General features: G+C 32.0%; 1 protein-coding gene, 2 non-coding genes and 1 pseudogene across 6 annotated transcripts; all 4 read right to left on the bottom strand.

Annotated features, from left to right (window-relative positions):
- Positions 1-1606: 1606 nt before the first annotated feature.
- LOC124497322 (uncharacterized) lies at positions 1607-2587 on the bottom strand (annotated as a pseudogene).
- A 3902-nt stretch (positions 2588-6489) lies between these two features.
- On the bottom strand, positions 6490-6651 carry LOC124497356 (U1 spliceosomal RNA). The gene has a single exon (XR_006959409.1). It is a non-coding gene; the product is annotated as a U1 spliceosomal RNA (small nuclear RNA).
- Positions 6652-9170: 2519 nt separating this feature from the next.
- On the bottom strand, positions 9171-9333 carry LOC124497353 (U1 spliceosomal RNA). Its single transcript, XR_006959406.1, has one exon. It is a non-coding gene; the product is annotated as a U1 spliceosomal RNA (small nuclear RNA).
- A 3843-nt stretch (positions 9334-13176) lies between these two features.
- rdgB (retinal degeneration B) lies at positions 13177-21261 on the bottom strand. 4 transcript variants are annotated; one of them, XM_047060940.2, is made up of 10 exons: positions 20461-21261; positions 18060-18187; positions 17642-17975; positions 17308-17550; positions 16740-17228; positions 15437-16663; positions 15197-15367; positions 14977-15129; positions 13910-14907; positions 13177-13843 (listed from the first exon to the last, which is right to left on the bottom strand). In XM_047060940.2, the coding sequence occupies exons 2-10, from the start codon at positions 18135-18137 to the stop codon at positions 13535-13537; spliced, it is 4002 nt and encodes a 1333-aa protein (XP_046916896.1). In that variant the 5' UTR covers positions 18138-18187; positions 20461-21261; the 3' UTR covers positions 13177-13534. The 4 variants fall into 4 exon arrangements, with proteins under 4 accessions (XP_046916896.1, XP_075588584.1, XP_075588585.1 ...); XM_075732469.1 differs by having other exon boundaries at positions 18060-18914; positions 20461-21252; XM_075732470.1 differs by lacking the exon at positions 20461-21261 and adding an exon at positions 19419-19590.
- Positions 21262-22738: the final 1477 nt, after the last annotated feature.

The following is a 22738-nucleotide window of genomic DNA, read 5'->3' as shown; positions in this document are numbered from 1 at the left end:
TAAAAATACAAGAACAAATCAATACAATGATGCTGAGGTTGCCAACCACTCAAAGATGATGCTAAAATCCTTTATAAGGCTCGAATGACAATCATAAAAGGCGCGCAAAACGCATGCACAATGGGAACAATTTACATGATGTTGATGATGACTATTTAAAAACAATGACACATTGAACGATTAATCCTTGCTGTGGCAGTGGTCGCTTTTTTTTGTCCACCATCAACAGCAGCATTAGCGACGTCGAGATGATTTGATCAACAACCTAATCGACAGACCAAATTGTTAAAAGATTGTGTAAAATAACGTCATATCTGAATATCAATTAGAATTGTACTCGAACAACGTGTTGTTGTTTCATGATTTTTGTAGTTGTATTATTATTGAAAATATAAAATATTCTTTTTCATGATTAATAAATAAAACCATTTAAAAACATCAATTTTTGTCTCTGATCTTCAACACAAATGCACCGGATCCTGGACTGCGGCTCCGCACCAGCAACAAGAATCGCTTCTTATACTAAATCTTGTTTGTCATTTCCAGCGGTGTTTCACAGTTAATTACCGTTTCTCGATCCATGGAGTTTAATGATGACTTAATCAGATTTTTGCTGCTATTGATGCCGATTTTTTGTTGCTTGGATAAACCATCCTTTGGCTTGTAATCGAATTTTGGGTCGATGTAATCCTCGCACTCCATAGCGATTAGACACTCTGTTACATTAACAAATTGTAAATCTTTATTTCTGAAATTGAAAATTGAATAATAAATTAATGGTTAAAAATAGATTACGTACTAAACGTTGGTATATCGTTTTTAAATTCACAAAGATCAAAATCAATACAAAAATGGAACAAAAACAAACCATTTTATGACGAAAGTTCTATACATGTGCTTTTTACTTTTATGCTTTGTTCGTATACAACGTACCGTTACAACACTCTTTGATCGATTCGTATCAGTGGTGATATGGCACCTTATCCAAAGATAGAAATTGGACATTTTTTGGATTTAGTTGTGTTATTGTCAATTAACAGATCAAAGATAAGAAGCATGAAGACAGAAGCACAATTTTATAAATATCGGACACAAAGTTTCAGTACGTAGCATGAAAACTGCTCAGACCCATAACCTGTTGGAAATGTTTAATTTAATGTTTATTGATTAAGCCAAAAGAAAAAATAAGTATGCAGAAACAATAATAAAGGAAGAAAATGAATCAGATGATAAGATGATGATTGTGTCTTGTGTAGAACAAAATAAAAGACCAACGTTGTCATGTGTGTAAATGTGCTGTTTTTATATGTGTGACAGACAAGAAATGTTTGTTGAATGAATCATGTTCAAGTCTATTTTAACAGTACGCGGTGGTTGCGGCACGGTATTAAAACAATTTCTACAGTCATGTTTCCTCAATTCTGTGCCATATATCAATTTTTATTCAACACACTTGGAGTCAACACACGATCCATTCAAATTATCCACAATATTCGCGATGGGCGAGAATTGATGATTGCCGAAATTTCATAGAGAATTGTTCGAAAATTTTCTGGATTTAAATTCTTCTTCCATGTAATTGATTTCAAAGCTCGTTTGGTCGTTTTTATTGATGCTTCCCAGACGCCTTCGATGCGGGCTGATGCTGATGCGTTTTCCACAGGTTCAAGATGTAGGTAATTTTTTTGGCAACTGGAAATGCGGTCTGGTATGGACCTAACTGAAGAAAATTTGCCATTTTGGATTCAACTTTTTCCTGATCGGTTATTTGTATCTCATTTTGAGCTAGGTTGTCACACACAACTTTCGAAAGTGTAACATCGATTTTGGTTGTTTCACCATTTTCATTATCCATTATTGTTATGCCGTTTTTTTCAAGCAGCTTCATTTCATCAACGAATGGTTTCAATATTTGGTTCATTGCTTCAAATATCCGAGTACTTGGTCTCTTAACCATCAAAAATAAATATATGTTATCGCGTTTTGTTTGTTTTTTCAATGGTAGATTAGTGCATGATATGTAACCGGCTAAGAATTTCTTTCCATTTTTTCCAATAAAAGAAAAATCATCAAGGGAAATTTCAACTCGCAATTTTCCTTTTAATCTTCGAAACATGCTTTAATAAGTCGTGTCCAACTCATTCCGGATAACCATATTTTTTCGATTCTGTTCGGGAATAAAATTCAATGATTTTTCTTTTTCGATTGAATTAATCAACGAGGGATGTTGATTGATTATGGATTTCAAAATTCCTTCAACTGAAAAATATTGGATAGAAAGTTGGTCGTCAGAAGTAGTTATCTAAATAGATTAGATTCAAAAATTTAAAAAAAATGATTAAATTAATCAAACTCTATACCTGGGTAGGTTGTACATAGGAGTCTTGCAATTTCCAAAAAGTTGTTTTGCAAATAACAACTGGAGCAATACCGTGCCATAATATTTCTAATATTCTCAGAATATTCGAAAGCTTTTACAAAATTATTAGCAATAACCGTTCCCAGTTCTTCCACATGTGAATTTGGAATCGATTTTTTTAGACGTACTTCCGACATTTCCACAATGAATTGTTTCAAAAAATCTCTTTCGTCTAAATCAAATATAAAAATATGAATCTAATTTGTAAATACTCACTAATACCTTTGTTTAATGGTGACACAGTTGAAGACCAAAATGAATTTAAGCTTGGTTCTCGTCTCAAAGACTTTTCGAAGACTTGTTCAAGTTGATCATACTCATCATTGTTATCATCATCGTCGTTATCATCGTTGTCGTTACCATCATCATCTGATTCATTTTTAGGATCATGTGGATCCACATCCATTGGAATCTCACTTTCATGTCTCGAAGTTTGTCCATGATCTTGATCAAATGGAATTTCTGAAACTATGGGTTCAGCCGGACCTGCTAATTTCGCTATATCTTGTTGAGAACCACCAGCGATCTGTTTAGAACTGGATCTTCTTTGGCTGGGTTCATTCAATTCATTTAATTCAAGGTTTCGATATTCAGATTGATTTTACTTACATTAGTTTATCACAATAACCACTATGATAAGTATATTCAAGTGAATGATCAAGCTTGATAATAACGAAAATTTTGTACAGAATGTACAGAACCATTATTCAAAAAAAAAAAAAAAAAAATAATGCAAGATAAGGTTAGTAAAAATATAGTGATGATAATTGTTAACCAGCCCAGTACAGGTGCTTCGCGCCAGTCCCAAGCTGGCCCTGACGGTCAATATAGCTGGATACTCGCAATAATAGTTGTTGTTCCAAATGATGATGATGGTGAAATGAAATGAAAAATGAAATGAAATGAAATGAAATGAAATGAAATGAAATAAAATGTTTCGAATTCAAATTCGAATTCCAAATCAAAAATGATTTCATTATCAAATACTCATCATCATACTCATCATATACTCATCATATACTCATCATCATACTCATCATATACTCATCATCATACTCATCATATACTCATCAAATCAAATACTCATACATACTCATATACATGCACAATCTCTGGATAACAATTTAACCGAGATAAAGAGTAGATTTACGAAAAATCTTTTTGATATTGCTCTTTCTTTTAGCGAGCAAGACTTGAAGTGTTGAAATAGAAAACATTAATAGAACAAACTTTTTATTCTAATATTTGAACTTTTATGATTATTATTACATTACTGAAACATATATAAATGATTGTATTGAATGACCTTACTATAACACACAATATTTTAAAATAAATTACTCGTTTTCGTTTTCGTTATAAAAGAAATTTAAACGAAGTAAGTATAAATGAATGATATTCTAAATCTAAACTAATTGATTAATTTTCAAAATTGCCAGAATTATTCGTGCAATTTTTTCGTTCATCGCACGAATAGCTTTATAGTTGACAACTATAATCTTCCAACATTTCCATCAAACATTAGCAGATGGATTGAACTAGATGTGGATTCCATATCGAATTTTCAAAGTAATGAAATTACTCTTTTCAAATTAATTAACGATGATTTAGTTGGAGAGACCAAATTATTTCGATATTATGTCCAGGAAATTAATCCTGACAAATTGACACCAAAGTATCAAACAGTGGCGAAAATTTTTTGGCCTAAATCATTAATCATCAATATATTTTAAATCATTTTTATCACTCACCGATTGAAGGCTTTTATCTCACAATCTTCATGAATATTGATGTTTGATGAGCTAAAGAAGATCTGGAATGTTCTGAATCAAGAATTTTCCAAATAGTGATGAGTAATAGAATATAAATTTATAGAAAAATAGAGCACACCAAGCATTAGCTCACGAGAACGGTCGTCATAAATGACGTTACACGACACTGAACATTGGATTGAAGCGATAAATGGATTTTTACAAGAAGTTATTAACCAATTTGGCTTTGAGTTATGCTGCAACATTCAAATTAAATACTCGTCAAATTGATATACGAATATCTTTTCTCAATGTACCATTATCCGAATCATCCGAATATGTTGCACCACCCACCAGGATTTTTTCATGATGGACTGTTAAAATTGAACAAGCTTGTTCGACGTATTGAAATGAAAAAAGTTTGAAAGCCAAAATCGCTAATTTCAAAGAATTTTCAATAGCACTGGATGAAAGCACTGATATTTCAGACACAGCGCAATTAGCCATATTCATTCGAGGTATTGATGAAAATTTTAACATAACAGAAGAATTACTATCTCTCCACCCTATGAAAGGGATCACAACCGGAGAAGAAATATTCAACTCTGTCGATCTAATTTTCAAAAAATCAATTGGAATTTATTGACAGGGATATGCACCGACGGTGCGCCAGCAATGATCGGAACCCAGAAAGGGTTCAATGGGAATGTTAACAAAAAAAAATTGGTCCAAAAAAGCTGACCAACTTACATTGTATTATCCATCAACAAAATTTATGTGCGAAATCGGTCAAGTTAACAAATTCAGAAACATCGTCAATTCAGAAATTATTTGGCTGAATTATTTTCCGATTATGACGATGTTACATATTAATGTGAAGTCAGATGGTTGTCAAAAGCGAAAATGCTTAAGCGTTTTTACGATTTAAAAAAAGAAATTTTTGACTTCACAAGAGACAAAGGAATAATCATCGCACAGCTTAATGATCCAGGTTGGATAGTATTTGTTCCAACGTAATGGCTCGCTTATCACCAATGTGCATGAAGATCAATTTTATGTAACAGTACACCTACCAACGATCGTTCTTCTGATGCTAGATTTGCACTTGATAAGGTGTTTCGTATCAATATAGCGATTTCGACTAATGCTTCCCAATCACGTTCTGATGGTCGTAACGAAAAGATTTTTAATTGTTGTTATAACAAACTTGGCATCATTAATAGATGATTCTGGCAAATTGCTTGTAATTAGATTTTTCCAAATTTTTGATTTCGATCCAAAATGGCGGTGAAGGAATGAAGATGACATTCAATATAGTTCGGTAGACTTTAATAAAAGAAAAGGAAAAATAATTGTTATGGGTAATAGAATTTTATATTTGTAATAAACAAGACCACATTTTAAATTTTATAACATCATATTTTGTTTTAGGTACAGAGGCAGAAGTTATTCAAAAAAAAAAAACAATCCTTATGTCGAGCTGACGAAAATCATAAATTCGAAGAAATGCAAGCAAGTGGAAGAACTGAATCAAAAATGTCAAGAACTAACAAGAAGAATCGATTACTTGACAAATAGTCATGGCATAAATGCCAACGTATGAATTTTTATACTTTATTTTGCAAAACTAACTAAGTTTATTTTTTAGAATATAATCAAAATCGGGAAAAACAGAATCGCTGTACATTCCAGTGATTTGGCATCATCTATGATGCCAAATGATGATATTAAAGGCATATGGTATCTCTGCAAAACTATATGTTAAAAATTTATTAAAAAATTACACAATGAAAAAATCAAAAAAGAAGGAAAAAAATCATCATTATGAATTATCACATTTTTTTGGCATTTTTTGTTTGTTTTTTTTTTGATTTTTGATTTTCAATTTTTGAATTTTAATTTTTGATTTATGATTAATGATAATAATTAACTTTATTTTTTAAAATAAAATGATTAAAATATGAACCAGATAAGCAGCGGATATGCAGAAAATGAGAATGATTTCGGAAATTTATTTCATTCAGGTGAAAAGTTCCCTGTAAATTGTGATCACGTGATGGGCTGCAATGGTTCTATTTTTCTGCTTAAAGCGCGCTTAAGATCTTCCATTTTCGTTTAAAATCGATCGATTGATCAGATTGTAAGCCTGCTCTATAGAACCAAAATATCACATTTGTAGCCCAGAAATTTTTCCGTGGGAACTCTTTTCTTGGGGCTAAAAATATCTGATGCTTCACAAAAACACATCCAGGGGGTAATTGCGAATGTGGAGACCAATAACTTGTTTTTTGTGCACCCTTTTTTCAATCTTATAAAAGGAAGAGGTCAGCGCGTACGCTAAACCTCGCTACCAAAAATTACTTGGGCCATCTGATCCATTTTGGATCAGTGACGGGCTTCATCACGTGCTGAAGTGCAATGGCACAGACTCCACCCGGGGCTGGAATTGCTTGAAATGCCACACCCCCAACAGGTAAGTATACCAGATATGGTCAATGGATGTATATATGAACACACCAAAGCCCAATTATTCTGGTGGTTTTTTCCACTTAACTTGCTACTTATTCTAATGAAGGTACTCGAATAAAGAAGAAAAAGATGAAAATAAAATATCTGATGCTTTATTTATTTATTTATTAATTTAGAATAAAACACACTGCCATGATGGCATTTGTGTTATAAAGGAACAAACAAAAGAAAATGTAATACAGTAATCAAATTAATAATTGGATACTACGTATCCCTTGCAGATATTATTAAACAACGTAAAATTATGTTTGTTGATCATAAATTCCCATGGATTAATTAAATTGTGATGGATTTGCTGGTGGATCGAGCAGTCAAACAGCATATGATTAGTGTATTGATACGAAATTTTACGATACAGAAAAAAAACAAACAATACACAGACATAAACTTCAGCCGAAAAATAATCAATAAACAAAGGTTTATTATCAAAAATGTTTTTCACCACAGAAAAAATAATAATGATAATGGAAAATTAACACGTGTCTTTAAATGAGATGAAAAATACAAACAAAATTTAGAAAAGACAAAAGTTTAAATGACACAGAGCCAATGACTAAAATAGAACATGCGCATCGTAGTTCAACAGATTAGGGTCTTGGTAGCTGTGACCGCATTCACAAGCGGGAGTTGGTTTAACATTAATTCGGTGAAGGTAGCTCATGAAATGACCATGACCTGTAATAAACTGTACGTTGTAGAAATTAGGCTTGAAGAATTTTGGGATTTGCGATGTGGGAAAGTAGCTTTTGAAATTGTCGTTTACATCGTTGAAATAATTTTTAATAATTTGTTTCTTCCGAATAGCCATAATAATTTTCCTAACAACCTTGTCTTGAATCTTGTACGTAATTAGAGAAGAATCAATGTAATCAGTTAATTTTTCGACGTTGTTGAGAATACAGACAATATTGCATGAAACCGTTTGATATGCATAAATTGATTTTAATAAAATATGATGCTGAATTGAGTTAAGCTTATTTTTTGTTTTGACAATTAGTTTATCACCCCAAATTTGATAACCATACGTGATAGCAGGACGAATCATCCCTTTGTAAAGAAAGTGGTGTTCAGAAGCTTATCAGAGACAAGCACCCTAAGGCTTTGTATTTTCATTGTGCCAGTCATATATTGAATCTCGTCATTAATGACTTGAACAATGTCAAAGAAGTTCAAAATGCCAGTGGCACAACTAAGGAAGTAATCAACTTTTTTAGAGAGAGCACTTTACGACGATCTTTGATTCTTGTGAAACACGTTGGTCGGCAAAGTATAAAAGTATCAGAATATTTTCTGAGAACTTTTTGGTAATTGTCCAAGCGCTAGAAAAGCTTACAGAGGACAGTGCGAACAAAAACACAAAGGTCAAGGCTCATTTGCTGTTCACTGCTATCACAACTCCAACTTACATTTTGACGCTTTTAGTAATTGCTACTTATTCGGCTAAACTCGAATCTGTGTGCAATCAGTTGCAGCAAGTAAATATGAACATTAAAGATGTAACTGCTCATATAATTCAATCAACAGATGTGCTGCAATCCCATCGAGACAATGTTTCTGAAGAGTTTTCATTGATTTTCAAAAAAGAACAATCGATTTGTGAAGAATTAGACATTGAATTAAAACAGCCACGGTTAAATAAAAGGCAAGTTCACAGATCGAATTTACCTTCTGAAAACGCAGAAGAATATTTTAGGAGATCCATTTTCATCCCTTATTTGGATTCTATAATATCTTCCTCTACAAATTCGGTATTCTTCTACACAAGAGAAAGCATTTTCACTTTTACAACTTCACCCAAAAGAAATGAGTAAATTGGACAAGTCATCGTTTTTAACAGTTCTGGAAGACATTAACAGTCTGTATGGTGATATTCTTCCAAACTTTATATCCGACGCTACCACATGGTATGAGATGTGGAAAAATAAAAACATTGCGAACGAAATTACCGATTGCATGAGTTTAATTGAAGAGGCTACGAAGTTTTATCCGGCTGTTTCCGAGGCACTCAAGATTGGCATGACACTTCCTGCAACAACCTGCAGTATTGAAAGATCTTTTAGCACATTACGGCGCGTCAAAACTTGGAACCGATCTACAATGAGTGACGATAGACTAAGTGGATTATGTATGCTTAGTGTACACAAAAAAAGAATAAATAATTGTCCAAATTTTATCGACAAAGTTGTAGACAAGTTTGGACAACAAAAAAGAAGGCTTGAGTTGCTCTTTTAGAAAATAAGTTGTAAAATGTAAATGTCTAATTGTAATTTAAAAATTTAAAATTCAAACTATTTTTTCGCGTTTTTTCTTATTATTGAAAGATTTATTTTTTTTCTCCATTTTCTTTTTTTCAAAAGCTAGGGGGTGCACATGCACCTACTTGCACCCCCTGTCGGCGCCCATGCCACCAGTGGGTAATTTGTCAATAATGACTTGTTTTTTGTGCACCCTTTTTTCAATTTTATAAAAGGAAGAGGTCAGCGCGTACGCTAAACCTCGCTACCAAAAATTACACGAGCCATCTGATCCATTTTGGACCAGTGGCGGGTTTCATCACGTGCCGAAGTGCAATGGCACAGACTCCACCCGGTGCCGGGTTTGCTTGAGAACCCGATCACCCCGCCAGGTAAGTATGCAGGGGGCAATGTGGGTTAAAACTCGTATATACGCTTCACAAGTTCCAGTTTTAGTTACAGTGAGTGTTTTGTGAGTGCATTTTGAGTGAATTTCAGAAATTTTCCCTTAAAAATTTTCTAATAACAACAATAGCAATTTTCATCAATTTAGTCAAAACAACTGCGCAAAATTAATTTTTGAATATGAAATTCAGCATTTACACCCTGCATGTACTTGCATTGTGTATTAACAAATTTTGGATTTGTGCAGTAAAGCCCGCGATTGTTAAAACAGTTGTTTAAATTCAACCGTTGGAAAGCGACATCTGTCAACACTGAATAAAAGTTTTGGCCACAAGTCGATTTTCAAAATAGTTTAATCATTTAATTTGTTTCAATTAAAAATCGATATAAGGTCAATAATAAACTATATATCAATCACTGTCACTTTGGGACTCTTCGATCAATTCTCCTCTTTCAAATGAATATTTTAGGAAAAATTTACACATTAAATATGTGCCTAATATTTTTTTTCCTGTAAATTCATGGTCAACTGTCGTGAAAGATTGTCGGAAAGTGGATTGGTGAGATTGCTTACACCGATTGTCTCTACGATGTTACTTTTGTAACTTTTGTTACTTTGGAACCGATCCCACAAAATTTATTGAATTTCCGTATTAGAATAATTGATTCCTTATACAGCTTTTCGCTTTGCGGCCAAGTTTCGTGGAACGTAACTAGGCCGTATATCGAGGTATTAGTGTAATTTTATTTGAAAATTTAAATGGCACCAAGTCCGAAGACTCTTGTACCGATGAAAAATAATTGCATTAAAGAAATATTAATGTTGTGCCCTGTGTATAAGTATTGGTGTGGTGTTCTTGTGGTGAAAAATTTAGAGATAATTTATTATTATTATTATTGTAATGGTCGTGAGTCTGTAGTGCGACCCTAATCTCAGCTACAGGTGGTGTGTGACAGTTTATACAGTAAAAATCAACCACTGTCACTCTCAATTTCACTGGCACTCTCAATTTGGGACTCTTCGATCAATTCTCCTCTTTCACATGAATATTTTAGGAAAAATTTACACATTAAATATGTGCCCAATATTTTTTTTCCTGTAAATTCATGGTCAACTGTCGTGAAAGATTGTCGGAAAGTGGATTGGTGAGATTGCTTACACCGATTGTCTCTACGATTAAAGCTTCCCTCACGGTTTTATTCTGGGAAATTCTCATTTGCTGCTTTGTAAATAAACATCAACAATAACGTTTTGGAAAAAAATTAACACAAATATTTATCAGAAATGATCCATTTGTTTATCGATTTAGTCATTGACATCTGGTCAAAACTTGTTGGTTATATGTCATTTGTAATAATGGTTTTATTCTGGAAAAACTTGCTGTATATGCGATTTTCCTATAAATTAAACTGCAACTTGTTTAAACTTCATCATTGTATTTTTCATCGAATCAAATTTTCTTTACTACTAAATCATAAAACTTCGACATTCATCTATCCCGAACCAAAAATTTTTAGTGATCAACACTATTGTACTATCAATAATTTTCTTGTTTGTTTCTGAAATTCTTAGTGAATCATGGCATTACGACATATTAACACGATCATATTTTGGTCCATCATCCTATTTAGTATGAATAATGTTTGTCAATCCGATCGTCTTGGGTATCCAGTCATCTGGAACAAGTCCAGTCATCATGTGGCTACACAAGTCGTTCAGGCCGATGTTAAAATAAAACTAGAAAATCCATGCAAAATAATCGACATGTTACAAAAAATGTAACTTCATTTATGAACAAAAATATTATAAAAGAAAAAACACGTGAATGTTTTTTCTTGTCTCTTTTTTTTAATGTTTTTTTTATGTTAAGTTTTTTTTTCTTCTCTGTGTGAAACATTTGACCAACTTTTAAATTTAAAAAAATAAAATAAAATAAATTCTTTAAAATTATTTGAAATTGTTCTAAAATCAAAATTCATTTCTCAATTATAAACTGTTGTTAATAATTTTACAACAGACAAGTTAAGCTTCAATAAAACGGAAGCGGTTCATTTTCTAAACGAATACAATCGAAAACAATGCTTCCAAAGATATATACAACAAATCATCCGACCATTGAGACATTTTTGTCCAACAAAAATGACAGATGAATTTGGTCATGGAATTCAAAAACGTGGAATTATTAGTTTCGTCTACAAAACGGTAAAATTAGAGATCAGGCTGACAGCAACCATTGGCCTAGTCAGTTACTTCCACGATCCTAATGACCAAATGTCCTGGCAACGAAACGACCTGGCATATAAGGAAATAGAAAACCAAATAAATAAGAAATTTCTAAAAGTCCTCACCAAGATGCACCAAGAAAATATGGAAATGAAACATCGACTCCAGGAAATTACGGTCATGAATACAATAACGAGAAGGTTCACCGAAGTGGGGAATACCATCAAACAAATGTTTCAACCAGACAATGAACATCTAGCCATGCAGTTGAAAGATTTGTTCCATAATATATTATTGGGACCAGAGGCACCGGATGAGTATTGGTCATTGGAAGGATGTATATTGAAAGAAGACATAATGACCAATTCCGATGAACTTGTCCTATGTATAAATGGCATCAAAATGGACCCAGATTTCAATCTTTTACGAGCCGATCCGTTCTATATTATTCGGGAGGAAAAGACCAACGCAATGCTTAAGCCAAAAACAGAAATATGCATCTCAGAATACGTGGGGCCACAATACATTGTCTTTAATCAGAAAACCAAATGCTTCCGAGAAATTCCTTACAACCCTATAGGAGATCATCAAACACTATTACTATTCCATTCGGAATTGTGCAAAACTCCAATAAAAACTGCGAATGTAAAATGGAGACAAGTAAAATGTGAAAGTCCAGAAACATTGATACCTGAAGAAGTGGTACAATTGAAATGGGACCATGACTTTGTCTACTATTATTGTTATTCCCAGAACCTGACAATTGGAGAACATCCAACACCCTGCCTAAACCAAATTTATAAACAAAAGCGGGGAACTAACATCTCCATAAACGGACAAACCGTCCTGGTACAAAGCTTCCGTTTGGGAACACTATCGGTGTTAGAGACTGATGTTTCGGATTATGTAAACGAAAAAGTGTTTGACCCAGATAAATCAGACATCAGCCTCAAGAATTTAGAAACACTGATAGATGTTGAAAACAAGCTGCTATCAAGGATTGCTGCCTCATATATCTCTAAGACAATGTCATACTTCATGACAGCTGGGGGGATCATCCTAGTCATCTTGGTGGTTTCGTATATTGCATATATCATCTATCGGTACAAAAAAATCAAGAAACATCGGGCACGAGAATATAGAGAAACTACTAGACGACTGGATGGACAAAAAGAATATCGTGGAACATTCGATATGTTATGTTATTGATTTATTTCATTCAGCTTGAATAACAAGTTTTAATCATTCGTCATAATTTTTTTTTTTTTTTTTTTGGACAGGTCAAATATGATTGCCAACGATCTAGTAAATAATACAGAATCCAAAACAATTTTCCTGTCATGTATGGGATTTTAACAACTAAAAATAAATTAAATTCTAAATAATGCTAATTTAGATTGAATAAAAATCAAATTATTATTGAAATATTATTTAATGATTAATTCTACTACTTTACGTGATTTTCTCACCAAAAAACCACCAAAAAAAATCGACCAAGATAGCTGTTCCGTTTCCTGAACACGTCGTGTACACGCCATACACACACACAGGAAAATGAGTTATGAAACTGTGCGGCGCACATCCTGCACAATGGCGCGGCTCGGGCCTGCTTCCTTTATTCATTCAGTTTAATTTTATTTTAAAAAAAATGGACAGCATAGCGCCATCTACAGTTAACGAATCTAAACACAATGATAATTACTAAATTTTTTTTTGTTACAATTATATTGGTTTATATATCACAGGTGCGGGTTTATAAATTCTTGTTTTTTTTGGTCAAAAGCAACAGATGAGGATTCCGATATCAAATTTGTGATAAATAAAGGGGATTCAAGGATCCTAAGAATTTATCAAAAAAAAACAAAAATAAATAAATAAAAAAAAAATGAAAAATAAAACAAAACAAAAAACAGATTAAAAACAAATTGTTTGTTTGATCAATCAAAGTGAAATAGAAAATGAAAAAAAAGTATTATGATGAAGTGTTTGTAAAATTCAAACTTGTTCCTGTTCCGCTAGGACTTTGATTATTATTACTACTAGCCAAAACTAAAACAGGAACAACTTTTGATGATGGTGAATTATTATTATTTGCTGCAATAGTCGTAATTGGATATGAAATGGTACGTTTTACAGATTTAGTTTGATAACGACTTCGTAGACCAGTGAATGCACCTTTAGGCAATGTCACTCTTGAATTTACTTGTTGTTGACAATTTGAACGTCCAAGTAAACTTTTTCGAAGTTGTTCTAAATGGACGGCATAACCATCGGTTAAAATCTATAAATTAAAATTCAGATTAGGAATTATTCAGACAGAAAATCAACAAATAAAAGTCTTATATACATTAGCCATAGACAATTGTTGTTTTTTCCAAACTTTTCCAACAATATAGATCTGTTCTGGTTTCAAATCGGATGATTGATAAACAGAAATATCTTTACATGATCCATATGCTGAACGAATTAAAATTTCCATTCGTTGACTTAAAGTTTTTAGATATTCGGTTTTATGTTTTAATGGTTCCGTTGAAAATCCATCGACAAAAAATATTAGACCATGTGGAAAATTATGCTGATAAAGCCATGAAACCACACGTTGTTGTTGAATATCTGGACGACCAGTTATATAAACAATTAGATAGCCAAGTTCTTGCCAAAATCGTACCACATCAATAGCACCGGCACGAACTTTCGGATCTTTAGCACTGACCGATACGGATGCTGTCAATGAACCGTCAATGCTAAAAACAACTGCCTCTGTTTTCGGTGGAACCACAGCCATGAATAGATCCAAGAATGTATGATCACCACGAACCACCATTTTAAATTGATACAATCCTGATGGCAGAGCTTTTTCTTTAGGAATCACATATTGAACACGGCCCGTTTTATCCGTAAGTTCAGTGTCCAAATAATTCCAATGACCAGTTTTTGGACAAAGCATATGGATGTCAATCTTTTCACCAGATAGAGCAACAAAATCCAACGGACCATACATGAATCGACCAGTGATCACTTGTTCCAGACCTTCTTTGACAATAACATCGTTGGCTCGATGATTAGCATTGACATTTTTTAATTTAACCGAAGTTCTTTTACGTTGCCATTTTTCTCGAGATTGATTTGGCTTGAAAACAATTTCTTTCGAAGAATCAGCTATGAAATTTAAAGTGAACAAATCTACTTTATTGATCTGACGAAGAATGAATGAAATAACATCACTTGATTCCCAATAACTGGAATGGAATAAATGTGGTAATGAATGTGTTGGAAAATTATTCAATCCTTCAGGACTGTATAGTGTATAATCGATTCGTTTTGTTCCCCACCAACGATTTGTAACTTGAAAAACAACAAAAACAAGTCACAAATTAATAATGGAATTAATAATTTATATTAATCTAAACATACTTGAAGTAATACTGGGTAAATTAAGATTATCCATCGGTGAATTTGGTGCATTACTAGCCAAACTGATTTCGCTAATACGTCTTACTAAATCTTTATGTGAAACCTGTAAATTTTCATTGGAAAACAGATAGGAAAATGTTTGTAAATATTCCACTGTTCCATGAAAATCAATTGAATTCAGATTTAGATAACAAATAGAAAAAAAATCATCAAAATTTACATAAATGAATTGGCTGTCCATCGCCAAGAGGAAATTTCTGATAACGTGCAACATTAATGGCCGGAATGTATGAGAATCGTGCACTCAAAAGTGGTTCCAATCGTAATGCTGATGGATCATTCAAATGGAAAAGATTGTAAATATTGCCACAGGCAGGTTTCATCAATGAAACTAAATGATAAAACAAAAAAAAATAAATTATTTTTCATAAATGAAAAAATTCATTTCAAAATCACTTACAGCTCTTGTCATCCAAACTTAACAATTTACGATATGTAAGTACGACACCAATCATTGAACCAAACATGAAAAAATCTCCAACTTCGAAATCAAATTTACTGGCAGCCAAATCTGAAGAGCCGGAACTTCGCCGTCGAACAACTGAATTAATATACAAACGATTTGTCGATCTTTGTGTCGATGTGGTGGATGTAATAGAATCACCACCAGGATGTGATAATGATTTACAATAAACTTGTTTTTGAATTTGTTTGCCATTATTATTTTGATTTATAACACTCATCGGCATTGTCCGTGATTTGGCCAACGGATTCATTTTGTTCATTTGATCATCATCCAAATCATCGTTATTATCATTTGATGATGAATTTTGTGAATCATTTATGGAAATCATTGGATTCGAGAGATGGCAACTATTTTTATTGATCAATTCATCTTTGATTGTATTATTATCAATTATTTGACTATCATAGATACTGTTCTGTGAGCCAGTACATAAAGCATCAAATCCTAGAATTGAGCCAATCGAATCACCTATTAGACATACTTTGCCATTAAAACCTTTGCCATCATCGGATTTGATAAATTCCTGATAGATTTTATTACATTCATTTATGGTTTGAATGACATTTTCTTGATAATCAAATGATGATACTGCAAACAGTGGTAATGCCGAGATCGGTATTGAATTGAATGTATGAGAAACTGAATCTGTATTTGGACTAGTTTGTACGGAATATGGTGATAAACTTAGCATGACCAATAGGCTTTCATGACAAATGGGCGGACAAGCAACATAACGTAAAGCGATTCGACCACAAAGATGTGAATAATGTTTTTCAATAATTGAATCCATCGTCGTTTTGAATGTATTAATATCATGAGATTTTGACAAATTTACATCCAAACTATTCATATCGAGAACATTGCCACCATGCAAAATTATAATCAATGTGCTTATCGGACATGTAGGTTGATGCGTGGGTGAATATTGTGGAGACTCTGATACTGAACCTTCAGGTTCGCGGACAACTTTATGCTGTAAATCTGATTGAAATTGTTGTTTGAATTTTGTGGAAAAAATATCATCACTTTCATCTTCAATAATTTTATTCGTTTGAATTTCATCGTTGATATCTTCAGCATCATAAAATTCATCATCACTTGATTCAGAATCTCTAGCCAATGTTTCGATTCGCCATGTTTCAATGATATCTAAGCGTTCACCTACGATCATAAAACAATAAAAAAAAGTCATCAAAATTATATTCATATTGATGATTATTTCATTAAATTAAATTACTTGGAGAATGCAGGTTTGACTGGAATGATTTCCGTTTTCGCGTTTGATCACTGCCTACATCGAGATCACTGTCACGACGTGTGGAACTTATATTGCTTGAACCTATCGAATATTGTGAAATGGAATTCTTTTTAGATACTGATGCCGATGATAATTTGTTGGGCGTTTCAAAATGAAGAAAATTATCGTAATTATTTTCATTATCTTTATCGATCACATTCAGATTGATGACTTTGTTCGAGCCGGTACCAGTCGAGCCTGCTAAAGTATGATTAGATTCAAATGTAGCCATATTTTCTTTATTTTCTTCATTCATTTGTTCTTGTTCTTGTTGTTGATCTTGTTGTTCAGATTGATCAGCCATACATTTCTTGAGGTATTCTTGTGTTTCCAATTCTAAACGACGTATATCATCCATCGTAAGATCGACCCATTCATCTTGCCAAACCCATGCCTGTTGATGTGCTTTTAGCATCGTTTTACGTAATGCTATATTAGATAAAGTAAATATAAAATTCGATTAGATTAAAATCAAACAAATGAAAATAGTTTTCAGAAAAAAAATTACCGCTTTCATGAATAAAACGTTCGATTTTATTCTGCATTCCCCAATATTTAAATTCCACACGACATAATTTATATGCACACATAATCGGTTTGATTGGTTTACCATCATTCCAATATTCTTGTATCCAATTATCCGACAATGGACCACGTTTAGTTTTGGTCGATATATAATAACGAGGATCATCGTCCTGTTGATTACAATCACTGGCTGGAACTAATTGCTCTTCAACAATGTCAATATAATCTATTAAGTTTTTGTTTTGAAGTAAATGAACAAACAAATGGCAATCAAATTCAATTCAAACAAATAAACAAAAAAAATTCATTTAAATTACCAATTTGTCTATTTAATTCCGAGTTGGGCAAATTGAACACATTCGATTGGTGGCCACAATCATCAAAATATTTGGTTTCAATTTCGATTGAAAATTTTTCAATAAATGGACATGTATAACGTGTTTTGGTATATGGATATGAATTCCAGGCTTTTTCCTCAACAGTCAATGCCGATTTCGGTAATAATGCCTTTAGCCATGCAGGTAAATGATGTCCAACATGATAGATTTTATAGGTATATTGTCCGCAGCCACCTGGACCATCTGAATATGGTTCATTTTGTATGATTTCCACACCACTTCCAGTACCTTGACTTTCTTCACGACTTTTTTTCTATGTATGTAAAAACAAAATCATAACCATTTTTTTTAGAATCTATATATAAATTCAAAACAAAACAGAAAAAAAATCACTTACAGCAATCATATACAATTGAGCAATTTTATATTCTTCAACCGATAATGGCATCGGTATACGATATTCTTTGATCAACATTGCTGATTAAATTGTTGTCGTTATTTGTGAGATGTTATTGATATATACACCTAGCATGACAAATTATTAAAAAAAAAAACAAAAATTTTTTTTAGAAAAAAAAATTATTCAAAGATTGATGATAATGGTTTGTAATGAATTATTATGATGAATGAATGTTCAGGACATTCCATGGCAAACGAAAAAAAAAAATTTCAAGTATCCAATTTCTTTGAGAATTTCAAGGGAAAAAAAATGAAATATGAAATACCGAGACACACACACACACACAAAAGAAGACATATTTCTTAAAAGCATTATGATAAAGATAAGATAAATGGACATTGAATCATAAGAACCGTCTGTGTGTGTGTGTGGATGGAAAAATATTTTGTCGATTTGACTGTTGATAAATATATGCAGAGAGAACAAGAAAATGTCATTATTATTATTATTATTATGGTAGCAACGGTGGTGACAACGACAGATGATAATGGATTATGAAAAAAAAGAACATTATACAACCTTGGTAACATTGTCATAAAAATGGATAGTCAAATAGTAACCGATCAAATCAAAAAAATCAACAACAACAACAACAACAACAACGGAAGAAATAAAATGTTATGATTTCAATGATTATATAAATCATCATCATCATTTAATTGTAATAGATAAATAAAAAGGGGGTTAAAAGAATGTTGAATCGTCCGATTTGATTATCGTCATCATCATCATCATCAGCATCAACATTTTATGTTCGATCAGATTCGACCAGGATGATTAAAATGATGAGAGCTAACAAACGAATAAAAAAAACCATTAATAACACAAGAATCGAATATGAAACAAATGGTATTTTAAAAAGAAATAAATAAATACCGATACGATCGACATAAAAATTGGAAATTTTTTTTTGTTCGAAAAGTTTATATGATTTGTACAACATGATAAGAAGAGGATGGATGTTATGTTTGAATGGATGAAAATTTCATAATTATAACCATTTATAATATGTTTTGGTAATATGTTCTGCCAGATACAAACAAAAACAACACAACATAAGTTTATATTTTTTTTTTCATTTTTGATTCACAATTTTACAAAGACAGAATTCTGGTTTTCATCCATCATCAATAATTGATTGTGTGCAAGTGTGCAAGTGTGTGTTTGATTGAAATGTTAGAATCGAATCACATGACACACACACACACACACACACACACAAAAAAAACAATGAATCTAACATTAATTTTGTCTTATATTAAGCTACAATAATAGGATTGGAAAGTGGAAACAAACTTTTTTCTTTTGGCAAAGAAAAATCTTTTAGATATGATAAAGATGGACATTGTACATGTAGAATTTAGTAAATTTGGTTCGGTGAACATCATCTCTCTCCTGTAATTATTGAATACTGGAAAAGGTAAAGAATGTGAATTGCAATTAAATGAAACAAAAGAAAAAAAAAGATGCGGGCTCTAGATCTAGTCAGAAAAAAACATAGGAAAAAAGTTGTCAACTTTCAAAATTTTTACTATTTTTACTATTTTTTTTTTTTTTTTTTTTTTTTTTTTTTATATATGGTATGAAAAAAAAATCTGGGCCTAAGATGTTTAAATTGATGATGATGATGATGATAAGCAAAAATTCATGCGCGCGTCCCATTTGAATGAACATTGTAGACCTTATTATGGGTTGCCAACTTATTTATTATATCATCGAATATGACCACTACTTCTATATCTATGATAAAAAAAAAATATATTTTTCACTTGATTCTGCACATGTGTTTGATTCTCTTTCACTGTGTCTCACTGGACCAAAAAATGGGCAAATAAAAAAAAAATCGGATCGAATTTGGAATCTCATAGAATCTATTCAATGTTTTTGTGGAAAATTATTGGAGAATTTTTTTTTCACTCGAATCATTATCCCCTTTCTTTTCATAGTCATGTTAAAAGCATCTTAGAAGCAGAAGCAACTTGAAAGTCTGTGTGTGTGTGTGTGCGGTGTTTGTGTGCATGAGTATATCAGAAAGAATCCAGGAAATAATGATGAATCGAAATATCAAAGGTTAATTTCTTGGTATTTACGTATACGACAATCAACAAATCATCAGCACACACATACACACTCCTACGCAAACACGGAATTTGATAATAAATTAAATTATTGTCATCATCGAATTTCCTGCATAGAGAAATACAAATAATGGGAATATATATGGCAGTGTATATGAAGGTGTGTAATAGTAGGTGCGAAAATAACAAAGTGGATCCAAAATTTTACTACTCCACAGAAAAAAAATAGAACACAAAATACGTCATTTTCGAAATCTTACCATTCGGTGGTTGTTGAAGGTCTTTGATTCTGTCGAAAATGAGAATTGATGAAAAATAAATTTTGGATTCTTTTTAATTATTCTTGATAATTTTTCCCGTTATTATGAACATAAGAATGGAATGACATGACAAAAATTTTCGATGATGACCAGAACGAATTTATTTGATGATGATGATGAAATGATAATGCAATTCATCATCATTATCATTCGTCATCATCATCTCATTGATGATGATGACAAACTAGAAATCGTGAAAGACAATAAATCAATACTTAAATCAAGATCAGAATATGACATTAATTGAATTAATCAAATCAATAATAATGATGATTATGATGGTTGACGGTATTTACAGGTGATTAAACCAAACGAATGGACAGAGAATTTTGACAATCATCATGATGATAAGAACAGAAATTTATTCATTCAAATGAATCCTTTGGTTATTTGATAACGACATTACGACCACTATTATAAACAATCAAAAAAAACAAACAAAAACAAAAACTCAAAAATTGAACGGATTAATGTATGATGATCAGACACAGACACGGATAAAGAATAACAGAATCACAGAATATAATAATATAACGCGGTAGCTATAGCTATCATCAGTAGAACCAGCAGGAATTCTTGGCTTCTGGATTCTTCACTCTATTTTCTCGATGTATGAATGTGTAATAAATGTGTGTGTTTGTGTTCCAAAACTGATTCTTTCAATTCTTTTTTCTTCTTGAGATGCGCGTTTCAAAGTTATTTTCGTTTGTTGTTGTTTGTTGTTGTTGTTGTTATTGTTGGTATATTCATTCAAAGAAGACACTCCATATAAAATGCATTGGATATAGTATTCATATACACACACATACACACACACACTCGCGTAGTTTCCACTGTTCCACTACTACTCAGAGTAAAATACATATAAATGTGTTATGTGTTAGTTTTGTATTGTAATCCAAAAAAAAAAAAAATCAATTGGCGCTTAAATTGTCATACATATGAATGAATAAATTCATGAGAAATGATTTTTTTTTTTTTTTGAAATGGATTCTCAACAAACAAAATACCCGGGACAATTGAAGAATTCTATTTATCCAAAAAAAAAATTCTGTAACAATTCCAATGATGGAATTTTGTTGTTGTCGTCGTTGTTGCATTATGGAAATTGGGTTTTTTTTTGGTCTGATTGTAACGAATGTTGTTGTGTTTGCATAAAATTGAAATGAGAATCCAATTTGCACACACAAAAAAATAGAATAGAATAGAATTCCATGCTCAATTATCCTGTATTCGTGATAATGAATTTTAAATTGTAAAGAATTTTTTTTCCCCAAAGAGAGAATAATAGTAGCATAATTTGAAATTTAAATTTTTTTCCTGTTTTATTTCGAATGTGTCATTCTGATTTATTGATTGATTGATCGATATATCGATTATTGTCTTTGGGCGATCCATTGATTTTTTTTTTGCCAATCGCTAATATTTGTGCATTGATTTAATAGAAACCTGTTTTGTTTAATATAAAAAAAAATTATTCCAACGCCCAAATTATTGTATGTATTGCATGTATTGATCCAATTATCATCGATGAATATAGGAAGGAAATTGAAAAAAAAATTTTTTTTTTCATTGCAACAAACAGCTTGTATATGACCACACCTAATGTGGAAAATAATAATCTAGTGTTTGCATAATCATCAGGATTTTTTTCGTTGTTGTTGTTGTTGTTGTTGTCTTCAAAAATAGCAACGGATTATCCTAACAAAACAAAACGATGACAGATGACATACGTAAGGGCCAGATTTTTTTTTTAGTTATCATAAATGAAATCTATTAGGTTCATAGCACGTGCTTTCTGGTTTTTTACTACGTGTTGTGGTGATATCATAGTATAATGGTGGCCATGTGTTATGTGTATCCGTTCACGTGCATCCTTATCACGAACATTTGAATAATCTTTTTTCATTAATGATAAATGACTAATGATGAAAACATTCTAATACATGATGAAAAATGTCCATCAAATATACACATTATATATAATGTGGAATTTCATTTTGGTCAATTTGGTGATGGTGAATGATGTAAGGAGAAGGATGTCCTGAACACCATTGATATTTAATTATTACCTTATAGATTTTTATATATAAAAATCTATCTAGATTTGATGGTGTTTGTCAGAATGTCATGGCATTCATTGTGTGTACTACGGCACCAATAGTAATTTGTAGCCAAATAATCAATAGCTAGATATCAAGGTTACCAAATCATCGTC

Source organism: Dermatophagoides farinae, chromosome 7 (assembly GCF_024713945.1).
Source record: "Dermatophagoides farinae isolate YC_2012a chromosome 7, ASM2471394v1, whole genome shotgun sequence".
Taxonomy (NCBI): domain Eukaryota; kingdom Metazoa; phylum Arthropoda; class Arachnida; order Sarcoptiformes; family Pyroglyphidae; genus Dermatophagoides; species Dermatophagoides farinae.
Note: the sequence above shows the minus strand (reverse complement) of the source record. Positions and strands in the feature narration are given on the sequence as shown.